The sequence below is a fragment of the Chanos chanos genome, chromosome 7, assembly GCF_902362185.1.
Source record: "Chanos chanos chromosome 7, fChaCha1.1, whole genome shotgun sequence".
NCBI lineage: Eukaryota > Metazoa > Chordata > Actinopteri > Gonorynchiformes > Chanidae > Chanos > Chanos chanos.
This window is the reverse complement of record NC_044501.1, coordinates 24861934-24889470: the sequence shown is the minus strand read 5'-3', so window position 1 is coordinate 24889470 and position 27537 is coordinate 24861934. Positions and strand designations below refer to the sequence as shown.

The 27537-nt window shown below is 40.7% G+C and overlaps 1 protein-coding gene across 2 annotated transcripts; it reads left to right on the top strand.

Moving 5' to 3' along the window:
* On the top strand, positions 1–27272 carry mta2 (metastasis associated 1 family, member 2). 2 transcript variants are annotated; one of them, XM_030780093.1, is made up of 19 exons: positions 1–355; positions 3170–3237; positions 6764–6857; positions 9319–9436; positions 9744–9807; positions 10412–10529; positions 10691–10793; positions 11350–11449; positions 11640–11828; positions 12507–12581; positions 12734–12792; positions 13110–13210; positions 15663–15802; positions 16961–17189; positions 17381–17470; positions 24137–24259; positions 24707–24716; positions 24947–25081; positions 25279–27272. In XM_030780093.1, the coding sequence occupies exons 1-19, from the start codon at positions 328–330 to the stop codon at positions 25430–25432; spliced, it is 1998 nt and encodes a 665-aa protein (XP_030635953.1). In that variant the 5' UTR covers positions 1–327; the 3' UTR covers positions 25433–27272. The 2 variants fall into 2 exon arrangements, with proteins under 2 accessions (XP_030635953.1, XP_030635952.1); XM_030780092.1 differs by lacking the exon at positions 24707–24716 and having other exon boundaries at positions 24137–24255; positions 24939–25081.
* The last annotated feature ends 265 nt before the right edge of the window (positions 27273–27537 follow it).

Here is a 27537-nt window from a genome sequence, read left to right as displayed (position 1 = left end):
TGGGAGGAAGAGTGGAGTGTGAGAGATAGGCTGACTATCACGGGCTGTTTGTGCATGTCTGAAAATCTGGAGGCGTGAGTGATAGAGCGATTCGGGGGAGTTTTTATTATACTGAAAACAGACGCATTTTAACCAACCAATAAAGGTTGTAACGGAAACTTTCAACTTTTACCCGCCACGGCTTGGCTTCTGTGCCGGGTCCCGGCTTTGTTTAGCGACGGCGAAGACGCCAGTACATGCAGGAAAAAAATAGCCAAAGGTTCACATTTTTGTCAAGCCGAGGGAAATTCCTGGAATTAGATACTATCTGATTAGGGGAACGAGAGAATGGCGGCCAACATGTATCGAGTTGGAGGTAAGTACTCAGCTATTTAATCGCAGAGCTTGATTGTTAGTCGGTTTAGCTTGGTTTAAACTGGTAGGAAAGCTAGTGCTAAGCTACCTAACCTAGCGGTTAGCTTAGCTATCCAATGTGGTAACCGAGCTAGCGTTAGGCAAAGAGAGGTTAGCCAGAATTGGTTACGCCAGCATGCGTTGACCAAACTCAATTTAGTTTATCTCAGCTCAAGTCACGTTACCCCATATATCTACTAGTTTAGAGTATGTAAATTAACTAGGGTAATGATCACTAACCTAGATTAGTTTATTGGCCGGCTTCCCGCTTGCTAATGCTAACAAGCTGGGGTTAGCTAACTAGTTAGCTTGATAACCTAATCTTAGAGTAGTTAGTTACAGGAGGCGGCATTGTGCCTTTGGCATTGCAAGTTAACAAAAGCTGACTAATCCTAAATTCTGAAAAGTTTGGCAGACAGCCAGTGGTTATGTTTTGCACAATTGTTTTGTCGTCGTAGAATCAGATTAGCTTGGCTAGGAAAGAAACTTGACAGCTCTTTTGTTTTCAGGGCTGTCGCTACAGAGAGCTAACCCAGGCAGTAATTTATGCTAGATAGCACTGATAGCAAGCTAACTAACTACGAGAAGTAACTGTTGGTTGGTTAACAAACTAACCAGCCAGAGTTGGCCGCACACTCTTGCAAGTTGCACAGCAACTAAAACAAGTGGTACGTTAAGTCAGTTTCTTCTCTTGCTATAACAGAATAGCTTGTTATGCAAACATAGCGATTCCAATAGGCATGTGCATAGCAGAGATAAGTTAACTAAAGCAGCGAAGTCATTTGCGGTATTGTATGCTGGTAAATGACAGGCTGTCATCTGGAAGTCAAATGGCGGTTACCTGGCGACTTATTTAAGGAATCGTTTAATTTAGTTAGTTTAGCTATGTGCCGCTGGGAGATATGAAATAACTCGCATTATGAGAATAGCAATTGTACAACAGTTGTGATGGACGAATAATCAATAGGTTTGACATAGAGAACGAACGCAGTTGTGACCTGAGCACTAACAACTATACCTAAAGGGTAGAAATACTCAGCTAAATTATCCCAATGATTTAACTCCACTAGGTAAAGAAAATTTACCATTCCTTCTTTTCTTGCATGTTGTGTCGGTATGGCATGGTAGCGTTGCTGTTAGTTGGTAAGGACGTAGTGGCGAGGTTTTGTAAATTCTTGTACTGTAAAGAAGAAAGTAGCTAAGACATAATGTTTTGAAATGTAACCAGGTTGCTAAAACGGACAATGTGTAAACACCATAATAGAAATTCTAACCGTGAAGAAACGTACGACTATAAATAAGTGGCTGTGGCTGTTAAGTTCGTGCACCTATGTATGCTGACATCCCTGTTTATTGTTACTGTCGTGGCAATCATGTCTGAATAACTGCCAATTTTAGATAACGATACGTGATCACTACCGAATATTTCACCGCAAGTGTACTTCTGGCCGTTTCTGGAAGCTGAAACAATAAGACCGCCTTCTTCTGGTGGAATGTAACTAATTGTCTAAGTCTTCAAAGTCGTGAATTTTTTTTTTTATTACAGAAACATTTTCAAATGCCATATAATTACGTAGGATTCTGTCTAATCTTGTAATGTTTGTATAAGCTGAATGCATGGAATTGCTGCTATTTTTTTTCTCCTCACAACAAGTACCGGTATACCCTCTGAATCCCACTCCCCTCTCCATAGTCTTGTTCTTGCAACTGTGCTTGCAGAAGGGCACTGCTTATGGGGCCTCTGGGCCGGGCCCCAGTCCATTGACTTCAGCACTCTACTGCTAACTATCTTGCTTGCCTCATAAACCCTTTACATTGATCCTAAGTTCCCTTGCACCAGGCAAAATCATGTTCTCTATTCTTACATCACTTTGGTCAAGCACTCCATTTGTGTTAGGTGCCGACAGAATTGTTCTCAACTGGTCGTCCAAAAGGGTTCAGATCTGTAGTGGAAAATAGAGGCTTAGTGCTAAACTCACCGAGTACAATACACTCCTAGTGTTGCATGTTCAAATAATAGGCTAATAAGAATTATAAAAGCCCAAATGAACAGATCACACAAGCCATTTGTCCATTTCTCCGTGACCTCTTTGTAGTGTTTGTACTGACATTAACAAAAACAGTTAGGATGTAGTGTTTCTAGCATAAGCATTAATGTACATGTTCAAAGTGTGACTGATTCTTTCTTTTTTTTTTTTTTTCTTTTTTTTTTTTGGTTTTTCTCTTTCTTTTTTTTTTTTTTTTTTGCTGGAAGTGTTGGGGAGAGGGGATTGACAATCACATATTAAAACTGTCCAGCACTGCAGAGTTCAGACATGAGAGATTAGAACTTGGCTGTGGACTTTGCTTGACTGTTTGTGTCAGTTTACATGTTTGCGTACATGATTTTTGTTAATGTATAAGTGTAAATAGTGAATTCAGTACAGATTTTAGTTCAAAAGCTGTCAGGTGTTCTGTGAAAAGACATCAAAATGGCCAAGTTTTTGGGTGACCACATATGTACCTGTATGCTGTAAGCTTGGCTTGCCCCTATGAATGGAAACATGTGAAAGGACAAGTTTTAAATACTGCTTAGACTTTGCTGGCTTCATTCGGAGTGAGAACAGATATGGCCAATGGTAGATTATTCATTTAACTCTGCCAGGAATGCTGTGTACAGGTTACTTTGCAGGATTTGTAAAACAGAGGAGTTTTTTGTAATCTTAAGTTATTCTGTGATAAACTGCATATGCAGAACATGTCTCCCTACCTGACTAATTTTCGCCTCTCTCTGCAGACTATGTGTACTTTGAGAACTCCTCCAGTAACCCCTACCTGATCCGCCGCATAGAGGAGCTTAACAAGGTTGGTTTAATAAAAATATTTTCAGCTACTTGTTTTATGTAAATTTCATTGAAAATTCACGTGAGCATAGAACACTGTCGGTTATAAAAACAGTAAGAAATAATTATTTTCCAGCTGTGTTCTTTCTGTCTTCAGTCCAGTTCTTAAATCTACCAGGAAACACGGTCATTCATTGATTTTTGCATGTTTTTCTTTTGGATTTTATCAGTTCAGTAAAATATGTAGCTAAACAATCCTGAGACTTTTGTTCTTCACTGAAAACAGCCTGACATGGTTACATGAATAGTTCTAGTCATGTAAATGGGACTTTTTCCTCACTGTGTAGGGCCCTGTGGTGGCTCTTGAATGGAGCATTTTTGTCTGAACCATTTTGCTGATGGGGCTGTGATGCTTGAGCGACTGGGTGGATGTAGGGCCCTGTTTCACCAGTGTGTGTGTGTGTGCTGTGGCTGAGGATAAGATTCAATTATGTAATACTCTGTACGACTCAGCCTTGTTTCCCAGTGCAAGGATTAAGCTCATTTATGTAACAGTCAAACCCATGGTTCATGGGAGCTGCCCACTGGTGAATTAATGGAGTGAGGGATGAGGATAAAATTACATGTACATGTTAGTCGATAAACTGCTGCGTTAAAGAACAATTCATAAATAATGACTGAAGTTATAACTCCAGTCTCATGTCCTGCAGTAGGCCATGAAGCATCCAGTCATTTTGCAGCAGTAGGCCGTGAATCGTCCAATCATTTCACAGACTTATGTTTCAAAGCAAATGAGAGGATAGCACCAGAAAACATCATCACAGACTTCATATATTGGTCAGCTTGCATGAGGAAGAAAGGCTGTGTTTGTATCAGCTTAGTGTTCCTGTTGGTTCTTCCATTCCATTAAACCAGGTAGACATACACACAGTCTGTTCACTTCTCCATGTAGACTAAGAGTGTAAGAAAATATCGATACACTTGATTATGTTTTGTTTTGTGATAGTGTATCAATTCTCAAATGCTCTGTATCGATTTTTAATTAATGGCTTACATGCAAAGATTTGTGGCAGAGGTTCATTTTTTGTTGTGTTTAAACCCCCGACCACTAGATAGCAGTGTTGTAATCTGTCTTCAGCCGTTTGACTCTTCCACTCTAACGTAACAACATACACTGAGACAGGAAGTAGTGTAAGGGCACACTGCTAACGTTAGCATTAGCAAACCTAGGTGACTAGTTGGGTTGGGCTGATAGACAATGCCATCGCCAATTGCTGACGGTCATCGCGATGTTTAGCCCAGCATCGTGACCCCCCTCCACACCGACAATGGGGCGCACCCTGCCACACACACACTATAATTCCAGTGTCTCTGCTATAACATAAAAAAATATATTTATTATTTGCATGTGTCATAATATGATTATTCATTGACTAACAAATGTTGTCCATCATTGATTAGAACAGCCGCATCTGAGGCAGTAAGTGCATGGCATTGCATTATCATCAACTTACAGGTTATTGTAGCTATGTGTGTGCTCAATTTTTCCTGTCGTTTAGTACATTTTACCAGAATCTATTATTATATAAGATGAAGTGCTATGAACAGGCTATTGAATACAGTATTGGCTGACTAGGCAACTGCTATACTATAAACTGCAGTCCAACCTTCTGTGGTTTGCTGCTCTCGCATGTGATGTCTCAGGCCTCTTTTTAATACTTTTCATTGTTTAAATATTTGTAAAACCCACAGACAGACGTAAAGTGGACCAATAGCACTGATTTATGAAAAATAGATAAATAAATAAAAATAACAAAATATGGAGATACAAGGTTTCTGCCCAACAGAGATGATATGTACTGCCAGAGAGTGCAATGTGAAGGATGGGTTTACTGTAATAGATCATTGCACCTGATTTACTAAAGGAAAAACAGCTTATTTAATCGCACTATTTACTGCCTCGTGAAAGCATGTTTTAATTTAGCCGCAAACACAAAAACTATTTTTAAATTATCTGGTTTGCGCCACCCCATGTCCTCGTCCATCGCGATGTTTCACTGTAGACAATGTCATATGCCAGTTCGGTAGACATCACCCACCCCTAGTGACTAGTAATGTTACCACCGGTGGCTGAATACAAAAGAGTTAGACCAGCTCCCGCGGCATACAGAGCTGAAGTGTGGGCTCATTTTGGCTTCCACAGTAAAGAAGGCACTAAGGAGATTGACAAGAGCCATGCCCTTTGCAAAATGTGCCATGTCAAAATCAAATACTCGGAACACTTTTATTTTATTTTTTACTGATTATAGGCAAATGTTCATTCCTTAGCTCAGATTGCACAAAATGTAGTGCTATGATGTTGGATGTTACAGGGACTATGATAAATGCAAATGCAGATCCCAGTGTTTTATTCAGATTTTGTGCATATGATGGTGTGTTCTTTATACCTTGATAGTTTTCCTAAAATTAGATTTTAAAGAATCACAATATATTGCCTTGCTTACAGTATCGCAATATATTGAATTGCAACCCCTGTGTCATGATACCTATTGTATCACCAGATTCTTGCCAATACACAGCCCTAATGTAGACATGCACACAGTTTGTTCTCTACTCTATGTAGCATACACACAGTCTGTTTTCTACTCTATGCAGACGTACAAACAGTCCGTTCTCTATTCTATGCAGATGTACACACAATCTGTTCTCTACTCTGTGTAGATGTACACACAGTCTGTTCTCTACTCCATATAGATATGTAGAGATACTCACAACATATCTGCTGCTCTTTGTAACACTCACACATTCTGTTCACTGCTCTATGTAACATAGAAACAGTGTGTTCACTCATCTATGTAACATACAAACAGCAGGTTCACTCCTCTATGTAACATACACACAGCTTGTTCATTCCTCTATGTAACATGCACACAGCTTGTTCATTCCTCTATGTAACACACACTCAGTCTGTTCACTTCTCTATGGAGAGAATTCATCCTTTTTCTGGTGCATATTTTACAGACTGTAACAGAGGTAAACAGTCCTGTTGCTTCAGTAAAGATTTGTCCCGTATGTTATGTTCTACACGATTAACCACACAGTAGCCTTTTCTCTGTGGTGTAAGTCCTTTACTGGTTAGAGTGAGATAAGAAGACCAGCAGCCAAGCAGCAACAAAATGAAAAATAATTGCAATGCAAAAACTGCAGTGAAATGTTACTGTGCTGCAGAATCTCTTGAATGTCTTTACCAGTATACTTGAGTGAAAGTAAGTGGTATAGTCATAAGGAAATAATTAAAAGTCCTAACTCTGCTTTTACCGATGTGGAATGGCGTGAATGTAACTCAGTGGTACCCACGTGTGCTAGTGATCTTTACACATTGTATGTAAGTCCTAAGTTCAGTTATGTCCATTCACTGTCTCCACTTGAGAGGTATACAATAATGATGGATCCTGGATTCATGGACACATCTCAGGAGGCTGTATGTGACTGACTGCAAGACTTGGAGGCACTTTATCGCTGACTTTTTTCTCCTGTGTTTCTTACAGACAGCCAATGGCAATGTGGAGGCAAAGGTGGTGTGTCTGTTCAGGAGGAGAGATATCTCGGCCAGCCTGAACACACTAGCAGACAGTAATGCCAGTGAGTACTTTCCTCCCTCTCCTCTTACTCCCCTTGACCCCTGAGTGTTCCCCACACACTGTATCCCCTTCTTCATCTGTTTACATCACAACTCAGAAAGACTGGTCCCTGTCTCTCACGATACTCCATGTATTCTGTGGTTTTCTAGCCAAAATCGACAACAGAAATTTAGAAAAGCTTAGACTGGGAGTAGGAGTGGGCAGTCTTCCCAAAAAATCATGTCACAATCTCTGTAGCGCACAATCACGATCCACGATCTGAATTGGCATGTTTTGTTTGTGCAGCACTCCTCTGTCGGCATTCACTATACATATTGGGAATGGTGGTATTAGAAAAATATTTGCTACTTGGCAGACCATACCGCGCGTCTAAAGTGTGCATCACTGGCTTAAATCCAACGTTGTCCACAGTTTTGAACAGCACCATATCCCTGGATAGATAGAATGTGACCACCTCAGTTACCTCTTTCCATCATTTGCTGCTTTTATCGTATTTTTTCGATTGCTCTAATGCGTTGGTCAATGATAACTGTTTATGTTTCGGGGCCTCGTGAGATACAGATGAGTGGGGTTGTACCGACCTGAGTGAAACACTCTTCGCATGTTCCTTTAGATTCCTTCAGATGGTTGAATAGATTTGTCGTATTACCACCAGAAGCGCTGACAATTGCCCAACAAAGTTTACAGATTACTTTGCTTTGAGAAATATCTGTCTGAAATATGGTCTTGTTCTCTGAGCTGGGCTGCCTGTGGCAGGCTGGTCTATGTTTTATATGGTTTCGACAGATGTAAATGTAAATCCCTGTGATTGCACACACACTGTGAGCAGTGAATTTGTCCTCTGCATTTAACCAACACATCAGAGTTGAACACACGCACACCAGACGCAGGGGCAGTGGGCAGCATTTCTTGCGCCCGGGGGGCATTGGGGTTAAGTGCCTTGCCCAAGGGCACACAGCCATGGTTGTTGGTCCTGGGAATCGGGCATGAGCCCGGTTCTCTAACCTCTAGACCACGGCTGCCCACAATGATGCAATTCATTAATAATGAAGTGTTATTTTTTGAAATAACTGACAAATCTCTTCAGGTTGTTGTTGTCGATATGTGGTATAAATTTGATTAGATTTCCCATCTGTTCTGCGATTCCCTGAGAACTGGGCCATTGTTCCCAGTCCAAACACAGTTACACTGTTAAAACTCTGACCTCTCCTGCTGTCAGGTATCTGCAGACAGAGCAGCTTGAATAGCACCCTTGCAGCTAAAATGCTTTAGGCAGTACCTGGTTCATCGTTCAGTGTACATCTGTGTTTGTACCAGTCATTAGGTGAGTATTAGCTGAGAACATTGTTTAGATTGTATGTGTATGCTGTTCTGTGCAGCAGAAGTAGTGGGATGTGACTGATGTCGTTGTTGATCTGATGGGTACTGATTTACATATATGCAGGGTCAGGTCAGCTCTGTGTGTCCGCGGGTAGCACTGTCCCCTGTGGATGATAAGTCTGCTTCAGCTTGTCAGCCATACATAAGGCTGTCCAAGTCCCCAGTATTATGGTAAAGTCTGCAGCTGCTACGTTTCTGCCATATCTAGGCACACTGTACCTGATAGCTTTCCTGCCTGGCCCACTCCAGTCCAAACCACTGCTCTTACAGTGTCCTTTTATGAAAGACCTGGTTTTCTCTCCCACTATCTCCACCATCTCCTCTATTGTCCATATTGGATTTTGGCCACTCTGAGTTAATCCACCTCAAACCTGAACTTAGAGCTGATGCTGCACACAGAGGACCCTTCCTGGAAGGAAGTAGTGCAGACCTGCGTCTGCCGTTGTAAAACAGGAAAGTGTGTGTGCACATTGTAGAGTCATTCTGAGCATGTGTCTTGCACGCGCGCGTGTGTGTGAGATCGCCTTTTTTTAATGTGTGTCTGTGGTGGTGTGTTATGCAGTGGGGGATGGGTGTCTCAAGGTTGGTGCACAGGGTTTCCCAGTAAAGCAGGCAGGGACTCACTGGCCAAGAGGAGGAGGGGGCGGACCAAGGGGTAGCAGGAGGAGTTAACAGAAAGGGGTGTGGCCTGATGTCCCATTCCTGCTCTGACAGGGTTTCCTGCGAATGCATGCAGGGGCGGAGTCCATTCAGATATTGATAGTCCAGCCAGCCATTCAGGTTCTCTCTGCAAAACACTGTGGACTATGAAGTTATACATCTATCACTTAATTTAAAATGTTCAGCCAAATATATGTACATGCTTCTCATGGCATTTTTGTTTGTGAGTGCTTGGGGAAAAGTTGGGCCTTACTTTTCACAAAACACACAGAGATGCATTGGCCTTTAGCCTGTGCTGTTTCATTATTCACAAACAGTTAAGCTTTTTCTGTTTTGGAACCTGATAGAATTTTTTTGGTAACAGAAATGTCGCTGAAGTTAACCGGCCCTATTTGAAAAATGTGCTGCATGTGTGTTTGCAGGAGACTTTGAAGAGGAGTCGAAACAGCCTACAATGACAGAACAGCAGAAACACCAGCTCAAGCACAGAGAACTGTTCCTCTCCAGACAGTTTGAATCTTTACCCGCTACACACATAAGGTAACTCTCTCGTGTGTACATCATCTCATCACCGCAGGAAAAAAGGACAAAGTTGCTGTTCGGGCCTTATTTAAGTACCTTGTTTTTTCCTATGGATGTAACTGTGACAAGCCAGACATCTTATAGTTTTAGCAAATGAAGAAACGTATATATTTTACACATTGTCCACATATATATTAACTTAGACTGCCTCTGTGGAGGCAGAGTCAGGGATGAATGAATCAAATGCTGTACTCTCTTGCTCATCTGATGGTTTGTTAAACTCTGGTGTTAGCTTAGTGGCTTTTGTGCTTTGTTCTGTTTGTAGGGGGAAATGTAACGTTACCCTCCTGAATGAGACTGACGTGTTGGCCAGCTACCTGGAGAGAGAGGTATACCCCACTCACTGTTAGCCCTGTCTGACTGCAAACGTATACACAGTGACTATGGCTTTGTTCACCCTGCCTGCACTACAGGCAGTTCTTACTCACATTCAACTTTTTCATTTCATTTAATTGTTAGTGTTACTTGTGTAAATTCTAAGCAGCTATAAATTCACTACTGTGCTAGAATGGCTCTTTGCAGGTCTCTCCTTTTTAACACCCCCCTCCCCCAACCTAGTGCATCATTATGACAAAACTAACCTGCAGCATGCAGAGTGGCAAGACACATGGCCTACATTACACATCCAGTTATTTTCAATATTTAAACAATTGATTGTTCTCACTCAGATACCTTATGGTTCACTAGCTTTCTACCACTTATAAATGTGACTGAAACCTGAGTTGAAAAGTTCTCTATTAGCTGCACTCTGATCATAAATTATGTTTTTAGGGTGTCTAATAATTGGAGGAAAAGGAACAGCATGTTTGACAGCATGTGGAGAACCATGTGTAAAGACAAGAACAACAGCAATTCAGTGTGAAAAGCAGCCGAATAACTTAGCTGTGTGGGATGTGTTGTAGTGGAAATGCCTTGTGTCTGTGTGTTTTCCAGGACTGTTTCTTCTACTCCTTGGTGTTTGACCCTGTGCAGAAGACCCTGCTGGCCGATCAGGGCGAGATCAGAGTGGGCTCAAAGTACCAGGCCGAGATTCCTGACAAACTGGCCGAAGGTGAGTAAGGAGGGTACAGGGAAAGCCTGCTACATCGCTCTAATTTTCAGCCCTAGGTTTAATTGGGTTTTTGATGGTTTTTAAAAACTAATCCCATATCTAGGCAGGTAATTAATATTATGGGAACAGCTCTCTTTTATAGGCTATTCTTGTTTTACCAGGAGAGCCAGACAATCGTGTGCAGGAAAAGCTGGAGACCAAAGTCTGGGACCCTGACAACCAGCTTAAAGACCATCAGATAGACCAGTTCCTAGTCGTGGCACGGTGAGTAATGTGTTGCCTTGGAGACGATGGTTCATACAGACATGACCCCACAGGGCCAAAGCCTACTCACCCATCAGTGCTGGTACATTTCTGAACATGTACCAGGGTGAGCAGATCATTCCAAAATAAAGGAAACACCGTAAATCATCTTAATATGTTTTAGACCCACCTGAGTGGGCACTGTGCACTTTGGCATGGATTATGGAAGTGTCTGTAACTACACTGACACCATATTTTGTCGTAAATATGTAGTGAATAGAGTTTAACATGGCATGTGTGGTCGCGTCCCATTGATATATTTTTCATATGTCCTATCGTATTATTAATCTCATCCTGGATCATCCAACTGGTCAAAATTATTACATTTTTAAAAACTTCTTTTTCAAAAACAAAAACTTCTTTTGGATCAAATATTTTTTGTTTTATTCATTTGTATAAACGTGTACAAATGCACAGTTTATTGTGAGTACAAATCCACATATGTTTGTCACAGTGTCACTGTTGTAATATGCAGTCATTGATATGTGATTGCTGATTGGCTGGTGGTGTGCCATAGGGCGGTGGGGACATTTGCCCGTGCTCTAGACTGCAGCAGCTCCATCCGCCAGCCCAGCCTCCACATGAGCGCAGCTGCCGCCTCCAGAGACATCACACTGGTGAGACGTGAAATGATCCATATAACTTACTTGTCTGTCAAAGAGAACCTTTCACCATAGAGTCACAGGGTAGATCATAACCTCACACACACAGTGTCTGTAGAGCAGTGGGAATGTGGACATGTAGTAAGTGCATGTGCCAAAGTGTAGTGACTACAGATGTAAGTGTGAACTTGCATTGTGTTGGCAGTTCCATGCCATGGACACGTTGCAAAAGAACGGGTATGACTTGGCGCGGGCCATGTCGACGCTGGTGCCCCAGGGCGGACCAGTGCTCTGCCGTGATGAGATGGAGGAGTGGAGTGCTTCTGAGGCCATGCTGTTTGAAGAGGCTCTGGAGAAATATGGCAAAGACTTCAACGACATCCGCCAAGACTTTGTGAGTCCACTGAGGGGTCTGCTTAGTCTGATGGTCACTGGACTCATGCTAAGTTGCTGTTTTTGTGTATATGGGTTGTCAGAAAATCTCTGTCAGCTGCAGCTGTGCTTAACAGATCTCACGCTTTATTTATACAGTGTGATTTTTGTGTTTGTTTGTTTTAACTGTGCATGACAGTTGCCTAGACAGTTAAGCCTATAGCTTACCTGTCCTACAACAAAAGTAATAGTAAAAATCCATTTTATTTGGCCCTTCAAGTCTACCCAGTGACACTTAATGAGAGAATATTGTAATGTAAAATTGAATGACGTACTAAAAGGCAGCTGTAGGCAGCTAGAAAGTAATACATTTTTTAACTACAGGGGAATAGAGAATGGAGAGATATAACAGAATTATTCCTGTATAACAGAACTGTACAGTCGATGAATGAAATTATATTAATGTAATTTCAGATGGTATTCTTTTTTAAAAGGGCTTTGTGCTTTGTCGTAGTCTGAACGTGGGTCAGAATCTGAGTTACAGAGAACAGGGATGACCCAGTTTGGGTCACGGTACAGAGAGAACAGGGACGACCCAGTTTGGGTCTCGGTACAGAGAGGATGGGCTGAGGGGATGAAGAGTAGTTGTACAGGATATTACAACAATCAGCAATTTTCATTGCTTTGTCTTTCTCATCAGCTTCCATGGAAATCTCTGGCTAGTGTGGTCCAGTTTTACTACATGTGGAAGACCACAGATCGCTATATCCAGCAGGTATGGTTCTGTTCAGGCCTGGTTTCAGTAGAAAGAGGAGATGTACCCTCATCTTTCTTCTCATTTGTTTTTTACAGTGTGTTGCTTCAATTACACAGGGTACACAGTATCACTGTTTTAATGAGAGGATGATTGACACTTGTGTGTTTTAGAAACGACTGAAGGCAGCTGAAGCAGACAGCAAACTGAAACAGGTCTACATCCCCACCTAGTGAGTATGCTTTGACATTACACCTAAAAGGCACTCTGACCCTACAGGGATTTACATACAGGACAACCTTACTCATTTTCAATAACATTATTTAGTATTCTTTAGGTGTTTTCTGTTTAGCATCACAACTCAGTAGCTGCAATTGCGGTTTATGAAAAAGAACACTACCAAAGAGAACATTGCTCTAGTAAATGCTCTTCAGGTGGTTTTCTGTTATCTGTGTCTCTGTGCATAATACACAGAACAGCATGGATCAGATAGATTCTTATTTGAGGATGCTGTAAAGTGACATTTGTTTTTTCATTTGCCCTTTTCAGTACTAAACCTAATCCCAACCAGATTATGACCCCTGGTAGTAAACCTGGCATGAATGGAGCCGCAGGCTTTCAGAAGGGCCTGAGCTGTGAAAGCTGCCACAGTGAGTGGAAACCGGGGTGTTTTTTGTCCGACTCTCCCTGTCTCTCTGCCCAGGACTGTGTCAAGAGATAGATTATTATCAAAACAGGAAAGAAAAATCAACATGAATAAACACAATTTCTTACAAGAAAGTATGAACTAACAAAGAAAAGGAAAGATAATGGTCACAGTATCATACATTCAAGTTAATTGTAACAGTCAGCAATTTATCTGTAGTTTCTGAGAAAGCTGCACTTTGGACCTCCGACTACTAGAGCCCGACTGATAAATTGGCTTGCTGATATTCTCGGCCGATATGAGCTAATTGCGGATAAATCGGTATCAGTGTTTATAATGGCCGATGAATGACAATTGAAAAAGAGACGGAAGATGGATCCTTCAGCCATGTTATGACAGTCATGTCAGCCATGCCTGGTTTTGCTGCAGTAACGTGAAAGCCAGTACAGTCAGCCAAACATCAAAATTACGTTTAACTTTACGGTAGTTAAGTGGTATAGACTATGCTGCTGACAAATTTGATTTTAGGTTTATTTATGAAACAGTGTGGCAGTTCTAGCATGTAAACGATGTTCCTGTTATTTCTCCCTCGTCACTACTAAAAATTCTCTGGCAACATCGCTTACAGCATCTTATAATGCTGTCCATTGCTAAATTAGATTACCAACAAAGCTAGCTAATGTCAGGTTTATCATTGGAAGACGGCTAACGTTAATGAGCGATTAAACTGTAGTCTTTAACTTATTCTGCCTAAATGAAGCAATGTCTAGTTACAGTCAGTACATTGGAAATTATTAAACCAGATGGGACACGTAAATAAATGTGAGCTGAACAAGCATATAACATGGCGTGGTAGCCACAAGTAGTTTGAAATCCCAAAGTCGCAAGTCCTCATTATGACATGACTGCAGTCACGTAGCGTTAGATGCATTCAACAGCTGCATTTGCTCTAGCTCACTGTATCAATTTACTGCATTGTTTATCAAAACTTTAATATATTTTGTTGTACTTTTGTTTGAAGTACTATTTATGACAATAAAACAAGTTTATTTTTAAACTGCATTATGTCATGTTATCTTGGTGAGGACTCTTAAATAGGCTAACTAAACATAACAAATGTTAGGGAAAATCTTTGTTTGTTATGTGTTTCTGAAAAAAAAAAGAATGTCATTATCGCATTTTTAAATCATCAAATGTCGAATTCGGTATCGGTCTGAAAAAAACCTATATCGGTCGGGCTCTACTTAATACCACTGGCTTTTGCAATAATGTACTTTCAGTTTTGATTATTTATAATGTGTTGTGTAAATTAGCAGTTTTATATATAATTTAATAATTTATATATGGGACAAATGCAATGTACATCTGACCTCCCAGTCACTTCACCCTCCCATTAAACCTAACACTAACACTTACCATTAAGCCTAACACCAATCCCTACACTTACCCTTAATCCTCGCACTAACACTAACCTTCACCCTAACACTTACCCTTAAACCTAAAGCCCAATTTATACTTCTGCGCTGAATCAACGGCGTAGGTACGGCGTAGGCTCTGCGTAGCCTACGTCGTAGCCTGATGCGCACTTCCCTAGAAATGTAAAAGCAGACTACAACAACTGTGATTGGTACGCTTGGTAGGATCACCCTCCTTCTGCTCAATCGGTTCAGTGGTCGTACACACCATCTCCTCCAATGTCTTCTCTCTTTTCTGTGTTGCAGTAATTTCAGTAAAAGTAACTCGTTCAGCATTTATTAGTTCCAACATGATCCACTCAGTGTCAGTCACTATTGAAAATTTTCAGCAAAATGGCGAACTGAACGCTCACTATTTTGAGAGCTCCGTTGTTTGTCCCCCAAAATTTAGAAACTAGTCCTTTTTTTAAACACAAAACTTGTTTTACAGATATTGCTGTGCGAGGACTAAATTCCTTTTTATTTAACATTACTCCATCGTTTGTAATGCACGAGGAAATCAACACAGTGGTATAGAAATCCCACCGGCGCGACGCAGACACACCAACGCAGAAGTATAAATGCTCACAACGGTGTAGGCCACTCGCGTAGGCTCCACGTAGAGCCTACGCAGAAGTATAAATCAGCCTAAACACTACAGTAACCCTTACCCATATGACTGAGGAGTCTGTAACATGCTAACACACACAGATCATCAAAACAAAGCAGACGATACAAACAAACACTAGGCAACAAAGTAGCATACAAAAGTTAACACTAAGAGTGATTTGCTGAACCAGAATTATTCTGTCCATTCCCTTTGCATCTACATGTTTATGTAAGAAACAAGGTAAACTGAAAGTAAATCTGACCTTCAGAATGTGGTTGATTTGTAGCAAGGTTCTACATGACTAAGTAGCCAGCAGCTTGTGTTTAAAGTCAACAGTGGACAAAAATATGGTGTTTTTCCTGCTTTATGATGTTGTCCTCTTGCCTCATTAGCTGCACAGTCATCACAGTGGTACGCATGGGGCCCTCCCAACATGCAGTGTCGACTGTGTGCCTCTTGCTGGATTTACTGGAAGAAATATGGTGGACTCAAAACCCCCACACAGCTAGAGGGTGCTGCAAGAGTTGGCTCAGTAAGTTACTGCAGCCCCCTGTTGAGCATCAGCTTACTGGCACACACTGTACATACTGAAATGTTGTAACATTTCTGTTAAGCATTCATCCAGTCGAAAGCTATGGGATACATCAGTGGCTTGGTTAATGTTTGTTAAAATATAAATAAAATGAAAGAAAGGGGGGCTTGGTTGCAGCCATAATCCTCTCTAGGGTTGGGTATCATTTGAATTTAATCACTTCCGGTTTTTATTACTTCCCCGTTTCGATTCCAAATGGGGGGGGGAGGGGGGGGGGGTGTGTGTCGAATGTTTAGGTAACAAAAATATCTTCTTTTAAGTGTTAACTGAACATTCACAAAGTAAATAGTATTTACTATTTAGTAGTATTTACTAAATACATACAATAAAACCGTATTATCCACAGACATGTGCATTAAAAAAATTAAATAATAAATAAAGATCAATCTAGAGCAGTTAATTAAACTCCTAATTGTTTGAGAGACTATTTTCTGGTGACAAACACATGCATCTTTATTTGTTGATAGTAAGGATACTGTGTGATGTCCTTGACTAGTAAAATATAGGACAAATAAACATCTCGTCTAGAAGTAATTTTAACCTTCAAAACAAGCAAATGTAAAAAAACTCTTGTTGTGCAACCTGACTTGCAGCTAATTAGCTTCCCACATGCATTGCACTTTGCCTCGTCGTTGTCTTTGACCATTGACAGCGTCGCATCTTTCACACTGTTGTGATGTTAGCCATGGATGCTACCTCGTATCTAAACAACTGGACACGCTGTTGCATTGATGTGTGACATAATAGCATAGACAGGTCCTGGCAGATAGCTACGTGCGTCCTTGCAGATATGTAGCCTTTGTTGCAATAGCAAAGGGTTATTGTGTTTAGGAACCGATCAGCAGAACTGAAATTCAATTTTTTTATGTGTACCCAGTACTTGGCATTTAGGATTCGGTTCTAATTTGGAACTGAGCTTCGGTTTCCAGCTCTAAACCCCTCTGATACTACATAACTGGGTGGCCATCTTGAAAAGCATTTATAAACCGATTAGCTATTTTTTGAGTGATGAGGCTTTTTGGCCTTTTTTCCCTCTTCACAAACTCACTGCTGAGTTTTCATGCAATGGTGACTGTGTGCCTCTTGCTGGATTTGCAGGATGCTGCCCCACGTAGTCACATGACACGACAGGAGGTGCAAGGTATGTCTCCGTTCACCAGCAATGCAGGCCGGGCCAAACTCTTGGCCAAGAATCGACAGACGTTCATCCTGCAGACCACCAAGCTGACGCGGATCGCCCGCCGTGTGTGTCAGGACATCCTACAGTCTCGGCGAGCTGCCCGCCGGCCGTATGCCTCCATCAATGCCAACGCTGTCAAGGCCGAGTGTGAGTGTTGGAGGGCAGGGATCAGACACTCCTGTTCCATCTCAGCCATGCACACTTTGACATACAAAACCTGCCTGTGTGACCATATACTCGTACTTACTGCTGTAATACTGAGTCATATGCATGACCTGTCATATGCATGACGTATGAGATGTGCAGTGGATCATTTAACACTTCTGTCTGTTGGTTAGGTATGATCCGCCTCCCAAAGGCATCGAAAAACCCTGTGAAGAACCGCTCAGTGGCCCGACCTTCCCTCGTGACCATAGTGAAAGAACTGGGTAAGAACCACAGGAAAGTGGTTGTAGCACCATCTCAGACTTTGTTCAGAGTTTGTCTGTATAATGTTTGGGCCCCAAAACTAAGGTTTGTAAAATATTTTTGCTCAATTCCAATTTTATTTATTTTTTTTTTTGGCCCTTGATTTTTTTTAATTTTTACGCTTACAAAAACGCCTTATCTGGGAAGCCATATTTGGGCATTAATATCTGGAAAAGTATTCTTAGCCTCACCAAACTTTGTAGGAAGGAAACATGTTCTCAGTATGACTGAACCATTCAAAGTTTGTAGGGTATTCCTATTGATTTTCTATAAGGCCCTAGATTTGGAAAAAAAAGTGCAAAATTCCTGAAACGAGAGTGATATTTAGGGTATTATAAACCCATTTTTTGCACTCATATGATATCAATCATTATTTCTTCTTCAAATGCAATCATTTATTAATTATGTGCCAGTATTTGAGGTCTCTACCACCAATGGTCATGAAGTTATTAAGAATGAAACATGGTGTGGTAGCATATTTTGGTCATTTTCATAGGACCAAAATGGTATGTGGGGTAGCTAGTAGGAACATGAAAAATGTATGTGGAAATAACTTAATGTATGGTCATTTAGTGTACAAAGTGCCGAAGTCCTTCCACGTTCCCTTCGTAGATAAAGTCATAGCCAAAGTCATGTTTCGGTACAGTGAAAAAAGATATGCAAAACATGAAATTTCCTCTCATTTAACATGAATTTACTTGTAAACTTGCTCAAATTTGTAAACAATGGCAAGCTGGCCATAATTTCCAGTTTGCTCTCCACTCTGTTTTTTCCTGGTAATATTCACATTTGGATGATGCTTTCTCAAATGAGATCATGTCTGATGCACTGCCAGCAACATACCCAATTTCAGTTTAACAATGCCGGCACGCTGCCTTCGTCTTATCCACTTGTCTTTGCCCATTGCTACTGTAGTTCACTGGAAAACCGAAATGTTCCCAAACAGAGGACCTTAAGGATACGAAAAGGTCCTGAAGCTCTGGCTTTATGAACGCCATATTGACGAGGCTGCGTCATTGAATATGTCCCAGTGCAGCTGCTAAGTGACGGCTCCATTATGTAATTGGAGAGGAAATTGAGTTTTTAGTTCCGCATACAGAAATTTAGAAGAGAGAGCACACTGTATCTTGTCAAGTATCACTTTATTCGCTGATGTTTTGGTCGACTGACCATCAGAGCATAAAAAAATTATGCACGTAGCATAAGTGGTTATAGCTAGGCTAGATTGGCCCAGATCACAATGCACAACGAACCAAACATCCTCTACCAAATATGTGTAATAATAATAATATTTATTTAGAGCCCAATATCACTATTTATAGTCTCAAAGAGCTTTACATGTCTATAACAAAGTCAGATCAAAATTATATCATGCATAAGTTCGAGAAAATAGATAAGTCTTTAGTTTTGTTTTAAAGGTATTGAGAGAGTTTAGAGATCAGCCTATAATTATTTAAGGCTTCAGGGTCAAGGTTTGGTTTTTTAAGTAAAGGCTTTATCACGGCTGTTTTAAAAGAGGAGGGTACAATACCAGATTTAAGTGACATATTTAGAGTGTTTAAGATTGTTGGGCCAAGAACCGAGAAAAGCTCTGTGTAAAGTTTAGCAGGTAGGGGATCAAGGAGGCATGAAGCTGGTTTAGCAGTGTGCACCAATTTGGACAGCGCGTCTAGAGAGATAGGGTTAAATTGAGTTAAAGGGTGCACACCCTGACTAATCCTAGGCGCAGTAATAGAGAGCGTGCAGACAGTCTGATCTGATAAATTAATTTGAATATTACGACGAATTAAGTCTATTTTTTGCGAGAAAAATTCAACAAAATCGTTTGCGGTAAAAGGGCTAGATTTAGGGGAGTGATTCTGGGTAAGTTTAGATATTGTATCAAAAAGGAACCTGGGGTTATTTTTGTTAACATTAATTATTTTCGAGTAATACGTGGATTTGGCTGTGTAGAGAGCGCGTTTATAATCTATCAGGCTGTCGTGCCAAGCAAGGCGAAAGACCTCTAGTTTGATTGCCCGCCAGTTTCGTTCCAATTTCCTACACAACTGCTTCAGCGCGCGGGGGTTCTTCATTAAACCAAGGTGTTAAGTGTTTACGTCTATTTTTTATAGTTAATGATGCTACCATATCTAGTATATTACGATGGGTAGAATTTATGCTGTCCGTCAAGTTGTTCAAAGATCTTTGCTGATCATTGAAAGAGTTTAGAGCAGTAGGAAGCAGATCAGCAAGCGCAGCTGTGGTGGAAGCATTAACGCGACGGCAGCTACGAACCACGGGAGAGACAACTGGTGTCAACGGAAGAGTTACTTGGAAAGTAATAAGAAAATGGTCTGAGAGGGCAGCGGAGTAAGGAGAGATGACAACATGAGAGATGTCTAGTCCACGAGCTAGAATAAGATGTAAAGCGTTGCCACTGAAATGAGTTGGTTCGTGGACATATTGGTTAAAGCCAAATGTGTCTATGATAGCTGCAAAAGCTTTATTAAGTGAATCAGAATTGTTATTGATGTGAATATTGAAGTCCCCCAGGATCAGGATTTTATCCACTCTAGTAAGAATAACAGAGATAAATTCAGAAAACTCATCTAGAAATTGGCTCCGGGGGACGATAGAGCACTGATATGAGAAAAGATGAGGCAGTACCATATTGCTTCACGGAGAGCAACTCAAAGGAGTCAAAATTAGGTCAACTAAGGGTGTTAGGCATAAATTTAGTATTATACATTAGAGCTACACCCCCACCTTTCTTTGCTGCCCTAGCAGCACAGGAAAAGGAATAGTTAGGGGGTGAAGCTTCATTTAAAGGGAGAAAAACTTCTGGCTTTAACCAAGTTTCACACAAACCCATCATGTCAAGGCTAAGATCACCGATCAGGTCACTAACAAGCAACACCTTAGGTGAAAGCGATCTGATCTTGATAACCGGGCTTACAGTAATCATATCGGAGGAGGGAGTCAGTTGAATTGGAACTAAATTGCCACGAAACCGAAATGAGCTACGTGGGCGTGAAAATACACTAATGGGAAAAATGTCACTACTAGCTTTATACATAGTCATATTAGTCTTAACATTATGATGTTCATTACGATGAACATTATTGGTTAGAAGGATACTTCGAAGAGGGCGACAGTTTTCTCGTTGTTTCTGTTGTCTCTGCCTGACCAGTGCTCCAGCTCTTTTGCCTCGCTTCCTTCTCCGGCTCCGTTTACAAGGTGTAGCAGGTAGGCTAAACAATTTAAATCTAAACAAGTGGAAATCCGTTGAACAGTTTTTGGTTATAAAATGCGTAGATTGTAGATCTGATGATCAAAGTCTCCCTATCGTAGGTGATCATCACGTTCAAAATTATAGTGTTCTTGCATAAAATAGTGTGAATAAATTAATAAAAAAGTTCAATTTAAGATAGAGCTCAGAGAACGGCAGCCATCTTGACGGTGCATTACCATGAGGAGTCCAGTCGACCGTTATACCCCTAACACAAAATATACAACTTGACGTAACTTTGAATAGAATAATAATTTCATGATTTACATGTGTTATAGTGTTAATTGTGAAATGAAAAATGAGTTTTGTTACATTAGTAACGTAATGAGAGCTCAACAGGCTGCACCTATAGCGGTTGGCAGCAGGTTGGGGGAGTGGAGGGGACGGAGGTTACGGAACTGCGACATGAGACGGTGGACGTTTGTATTGCGGTTTTGGTCTCGGTTTCAGAACCGTTACACCCTTAATAAATACACACAGTTAAAGGCATTGTTCTACCTCTATGAAAAAAGCATCCATAATGAAGAAGGAGGGACCTCTGTTATCATGTCTACTTATGTGTGTCCCAGCCTCTGAAGTATTGATTTGAGTAAACAAATACATGTTTTCTGTAGGCTCATTTTACTATAAATCATTAATGCAAGCTATATTCTTTACTGTCAGGGCATCATTATAGAAAAAGGCATCAACTTTGATAGATGCTAGAATTCATTCATTCATTTTCTAAGCTGCTTGTTCTTACTAGGGTCTTGGGGGGTGCAGGAGTCTATCCCAGCGCTCATGGGGTGAAAGGCGGGAAACACCCTGGACAGGTCGCCAGTCCATCGCAGATGTAGCAAATCATGTACTAGAAGTTAAGTGTGATGAGAATCATCCTTTATGTTCCATTATTCACTGACTGGTGGCTAGTAAGTACTCATAGCGCTTTTCCACTAGTACGGTGCTGGTGCGGAGCCAGTGGTGCCTTTTGAGAACCGGCCCGCATTTCCACAGGTTTGGGAACGCTACATAGCGAAAGTCTGGGTAAATTCCATGGGGAAAAAATAATGTCAGACAGAACGCATCTGCTTGCTTTTTACTTTTATGCTAGGCTTCCACACAGCCCAAAAACTTTTCGCTCTGGTGCGAAATTCATGAAAATAGTAAGCTTGTCACCTAGCTCAAAAGTTTGTGTTCAAATGATGGTCTACAGTGGTCTATTTGCACTAGCCAGAGCCGAGAGAGTGAGTGTTTTTTCTATCATTCTTGGTCAGACTACGATCATGTAACATGTAAACAACAGCCCGTGTTGGTGTAGACACAAATTATTGCCCATACATCTTTTAATCGTATGCATATTTTCATGCTACATATAGCCTTTAGCCTATCACTATCTTGGTCAGACTTTTTTGTTACTCCCGCCTCTCTAGAGAACGTCACGTAGCAAACATGTCAAACGCTGAACTGATTGGTTCTCGCTTGGTTTTTATTTGCATAGCCTCTGACGTCAGCGGTTCCAACTTTTAGGACCAGCAATTCTGTGGTGCCGTGCCGGTGCCAGCTTTTCGGCACCGGCACCAGTATTTTGGCAGTGGAAAAGGGGTATCACGGGCCTCTGCAATATCTTCATGTGAGAGGGCCATTTAGGATGCCACTTACTATACCAGAGGTTTTAAGTGAAAATATTTCACTTATTTTCAATATCCAGGACCTTACCGGGGGCATAATTCCCATCCCAAATGCCCTCTGTCCCAGTGAGCATACTGAAAACATGTTTATCCTTTATTTTTTACAGTTTCTATGACACATGAATTCAGTATTCATGGAGATACTCAAAGGGGCAAAAAAATGTAATCCTGAAATGGATGTTTTTCTGCCGTAGATAAAATATCTCTCAAATCTTTGTCTATTTTTGTATGAAGGAAAAATGGAAGAACATTGGCACTTTGTACCCTTAATAACCATACATCAAGCTATTTCCATGTACATTTTTATGTTCCCACTAGCTACCCCACATACCTATGAAAATGACCAAAACATGCTACCAAGCCTTGTTTTATTCATAATATCTTTGTGTCCATTGGTGGTAGAGACCTCAAATATTGGCACAAAATTAATAAAAGATTGTATTTTAAGAAAAAAATAATTATTGATATCATATTGGTGCAAAAATGTGGGTTTGTAGTACCTTCAGTATCACTCTCATTTAGAAATTTTGCACTTTTTTCCAAATCTAGGGCCCTATAACAATGAAATGGCATGGAGTCCAGGCTTTTAATGGTTTTGGCATACAGAAAATATGTTTGTCTTCCATTCTACAAAGTTTGAAGAGGCTGGGAACAATACCTATCAAGATATTAATGCCCAAACATGGCTTCCCAGATGTATAAATATATACACACACACACACATATATATACATTATATATATATATATATATATATGTGTGTGTATATATATATATATGTATGTGTCTGTGTCTGTGTGTATATGAATATGTATGTGTATGGCCCTGTTTACACCTGGCTTTAGAATCCATGTCTTGATTGACCACTTGAGATCAGATCTCACTTCCCCGCTCAATATGCAAATAAAAACGTAAATCATTTCCAACACGTTACCCCTTTCATTGAATTTCAGTTTCGCTTTTTTGATTGGAGATAGTGCTTATGACATGTGAGATGTCAGACAAATTTGGTGATCATTGATTGCTGTTTTGGGACATTAAGGCATGTTAAGCTGTTTCCTTATAATGGGCAACAATGGAGAGGAAAACGCTTAATGTGAGATAATGACCAGACTTCTAGGATTTCGTTTTTTTTGACAAGGAGGAGTTTCTGACAAGAGATGTCCTAGAGAAAGTTGGTGATCATTGATCGCAGTTTTGGAACATTAAGCCATGTTAAGCTTTTTCACGTTAAACGTTTTTGTTTTTAATCAGCGGAAGGCATCAGTGCACTTCCCGTCCCTGGTCTGTCGGAAATTGAAAGAAAAAGAAATCAAAACAATATCCATTTTGCCTGTTGTTGTTGTTGCCTGTTGTCGCACTTTAATATGACGCTATTGGTGAGCAAATGTGTACATAAGCGAATGAGTTCGTACTTTCACGTAGGCAAAGGACGTCATTTGAGTAGGCGGTCGTTCAATGTGATCGAGTTCGCATTCGTGTTTACACTGCTATAAAAATGTGGTCATATGCGGTCCAGACCACCTCCGAATGTGGTCTGAGTGATCAGATCTCGATGCGACCTTAATGCACATTGGATGCGTTTACACCTGTACTTTTGAGCTGTCCACTTGTGATCGGATGACCAAAATCGGTTCTTAATGCAAGGTGTAAACAGGGCCTATGTGAACTGTCCTTTTCCTGTTCAGCTATCCAAGCACCACTTAAGCTCAAGGCTCCCAGAGGAGCCCCCACCCCCATTAACCGTAACCAGGGAAACCAGCCCCGAAGTGTCTCCGGTCTGCTCAGCAAGAGGCCCTTTGACAGTGTGAGTCTCTTCCTATAAATAAACAGTTTTTATCAATGAAATATCCTCTCTTAAGTCTCCAGGTTGTTTCAGGGCTTTCATATAATAGATGATCTCAAGACAAAAAATTGTAAGCAAGTTTCTTACAAGTCAAAATTGCACTTGAAATGAAGCTATGCAGAACCATAGACTGTGTATATACTGTTATTTGGTGTCTGAGTGCAGTTTGACATCTCTATGCCACCGAATGGTGTGTCACATATGTCTTCTCTCAAGGGTAAATGCCTGAACCAATCTTGTACCCTATGAATTCCTGTTACATCAGACCTGAGCATGGAGTTAGCTCTCATTTCTGTTTCATTTGTAAGGACTCAGGCCTTTGTTAAATCTGTTGTTAAATCTGCAGCAAGATGCAAAGAGTGGATGTATTTTAATTCTTAGCAGTCTTAAATTCAGTGGCTTGTTAACTGAGAAGGTAGTAAGTCTGAAGACTGTGAGTGGAGTGAATGTAAGAGAATAGAAAATGCTTGGCATGCCTCACCAAACAAATGTGTTCTTCTGTGTGTATTTGTTATTAACTTATGATATTAACTTATCATTTCACATTGTATTTCATCTGTTTGATTTTGTATATTAAAAGAACAGAGATGAAGAGTAGCAGTAAAAGTATGAGTGATGGCACATTTGTGTCTGTTGTTATGCAGGTGAGCAGTGTCTCGTTCCCTGCTAATGGGAGGCAGTTCACACCAGGACTGAGGACAACCTCACAGTCTGTCATTAAACGACAGAAAGTCAACCAGGGAGATGCCCCCAATCCCGTGGTGTTTGTTGCCACAAAAGAGACCAGGTCTGTTATGCCACTCAACATTTTTACAAGAATCTGTCAGTGTAAGCATGACCTTGTTTCATTTTTCTTAGCACAGAATCTCAGTATTGTCTGGGCTGAATAATCTGAAAGAGATATAATTACGTTGCATGTGTAGTTTGGAAATAGTTGTTTTGGAGATGTTTATGTGTGTGTCTATCTGTCTGTCTGCTTTTCAGGGCCCTAAGGAAACATCTCAGTCAGGCAGAGATGAGACGTGCGGCCAGGAAACCCCATCTGCTCGTCAGAATCAAACTCCCTCTGCCCCCCAGGCCCCTGCCAGTGCCCATGCTGCCTTCCAGCACCAGTGAACCCATTGTGCTAGAGGACTGAATGGGCAGATTACAGCCCTATGTGTTGAACCTTTAGACTTTGTCCTGACCCCCCTCCCACCTGTCCTTCTGACGCACCCCCTAAAGTTGTGAGGGGTGAAAACACCCTTTTCAGTGAACACACACACACACACACACACACACAAACAAGCATGATGAAAGCCTAGAAAACACCCACCCTATACACACTAGACATAACAGGCTTTAGGTTTCTGACGTATTCCATCCCTTCCTTTTTAACAGCAATATTTTTAACTGTGTAATTTAAGTCAAAAATGCTCAACCTGAAATTGTGATAAAGCACACTTTATTTTTCCTCCATATTTAGAGGTCTATCTTATTTGTGTAAATATTTTTGACATTTTTGAAACGTTCTACCTTTACTGGAAGGGTTGGAGGGGAAGAGGCCAGCTGTGCAGGAGGGATTTCTGTCGAGCTTTTCTTTTTTCTTTTTTCTTTTTCTTTTTTTTTATTGGATCAGTGAAGACTGTGCCCTTCCTCTATACCCTCTGGTCACGTCAGGGAGCTTGTAAGGTTTTTACTTAGTGTAATCTTCTGTCTCATCTGTCAACCCTAACCATCCTTCCTCATTCTTATTGCTTACATGTTATTGTTCTGTTGGCTCTGAGGGAGTTTTGCTTCAAACAGAATCATTGGAATATGCACCCCAAACATAGAAAAACCATCAGCCACTTCTGAAAAAAACGTTGAGATTGAGTGCATTGAAAACTTGTGATATGATTGGTGGTTGTTAAGGAATTTGGGTTTTCTTAAGGATCTGGTTCTGAAGGAACTGGAAGGCAGATTTCTCTCAATTTGAATTTGTTTGACACCCAATAATTGAGCATTTTTTAGCACAACAAATAGAATTCAGAGAATTGGACACCATTAGGGAGTCATCCTGTGATTTTCTTCAAAGTTTACTATATTGAAACTGAAGGATCCTAGACAGACAGTAGGTTGAGTGTGAATACACATGAGGTAGAATGGAAAGGGGAACGGTGAAGGCAGGTGTGAGAGGCTGTGGGTGCATGTCTTACTCTGGTTCCCGAGGGTCCTGGTTACAAGCTGCCATCACAATTAATCTATGTATTTTTCCATGTCATTATGTTCTCATTTTGAGATGTGGGTCTCTAAAGTGTGCTAAAGTTTGTCTTTTTAGCAACGTACACAAACGAATAAAGCCATAAAAACATCATAGTAACACAGTTCTCCCCATACAGAGCATTTACGCATCTAAATTCTCCACTGCACATTTTCTCTGTCTTCAAATGTCAGTATTTCAACATGGTCTCCAGAGGGCTCCTAGCAAGATAGTGCAGTTATTTGTAGATGTAGTAATGGAAGTATTAAGTGAGATGGATTTTCTAGTAATGACTCTACTAGATATTTGGTTCATTTGATGATAAATGATATCCCATTTTAATTTCCTATCAGTTCATTTTTGAAACTTTTTTTTTTATTATTGTTACAGAATTGGATTCTCTGTCTAATGTGACGTGAAATTTATTGAGCAGAAATGGGCTCTAATAGGATTTTGTTGTCAAACTGCCCCAGGTATGAGTTTTGTAATGCTTCTCAAGTTGGCTGTGTGCAGCACATTATAGACTAGACGTAAAGTGCAGGCGTTGACTTGCACTCACTGTGCATTGAGGACTGGTTTAAAATGATAAACATGTCAATGTGGGTTTTTCAGCTGGGGTGGGATGGGAATTTGGGTGGGTAAGGGAATTTGACTGTTATATCAGATTAATAGGTCCAATGGTAAGGGATAGAATTTTTGTGTACAAGAGAAATCAGCTTCAACTCAATTTCTCAAGTGTTTTTTATTCCAAGGTCTCTGTAACCTCTACTGTATCCTGATAAAATAAAGATTTTTGTCTCTTTGTGGTCGTAAATGTGTTCCTATTTCATCTATACTGTTCTCTAAAACAGAGAAGACCTACGTTTGTTCACCGCAGGATTTCAAAATGTGGTGTATGGATAATGTCTGACATTTTGCACAGATCACCTGTCATTTTAGGTAAAATGTTCATTCTTAGTTTTCTTTCCACATTGATAAAATTATTTCAGTTGTGATTAACATGCACTGTCGTAAACTATTCA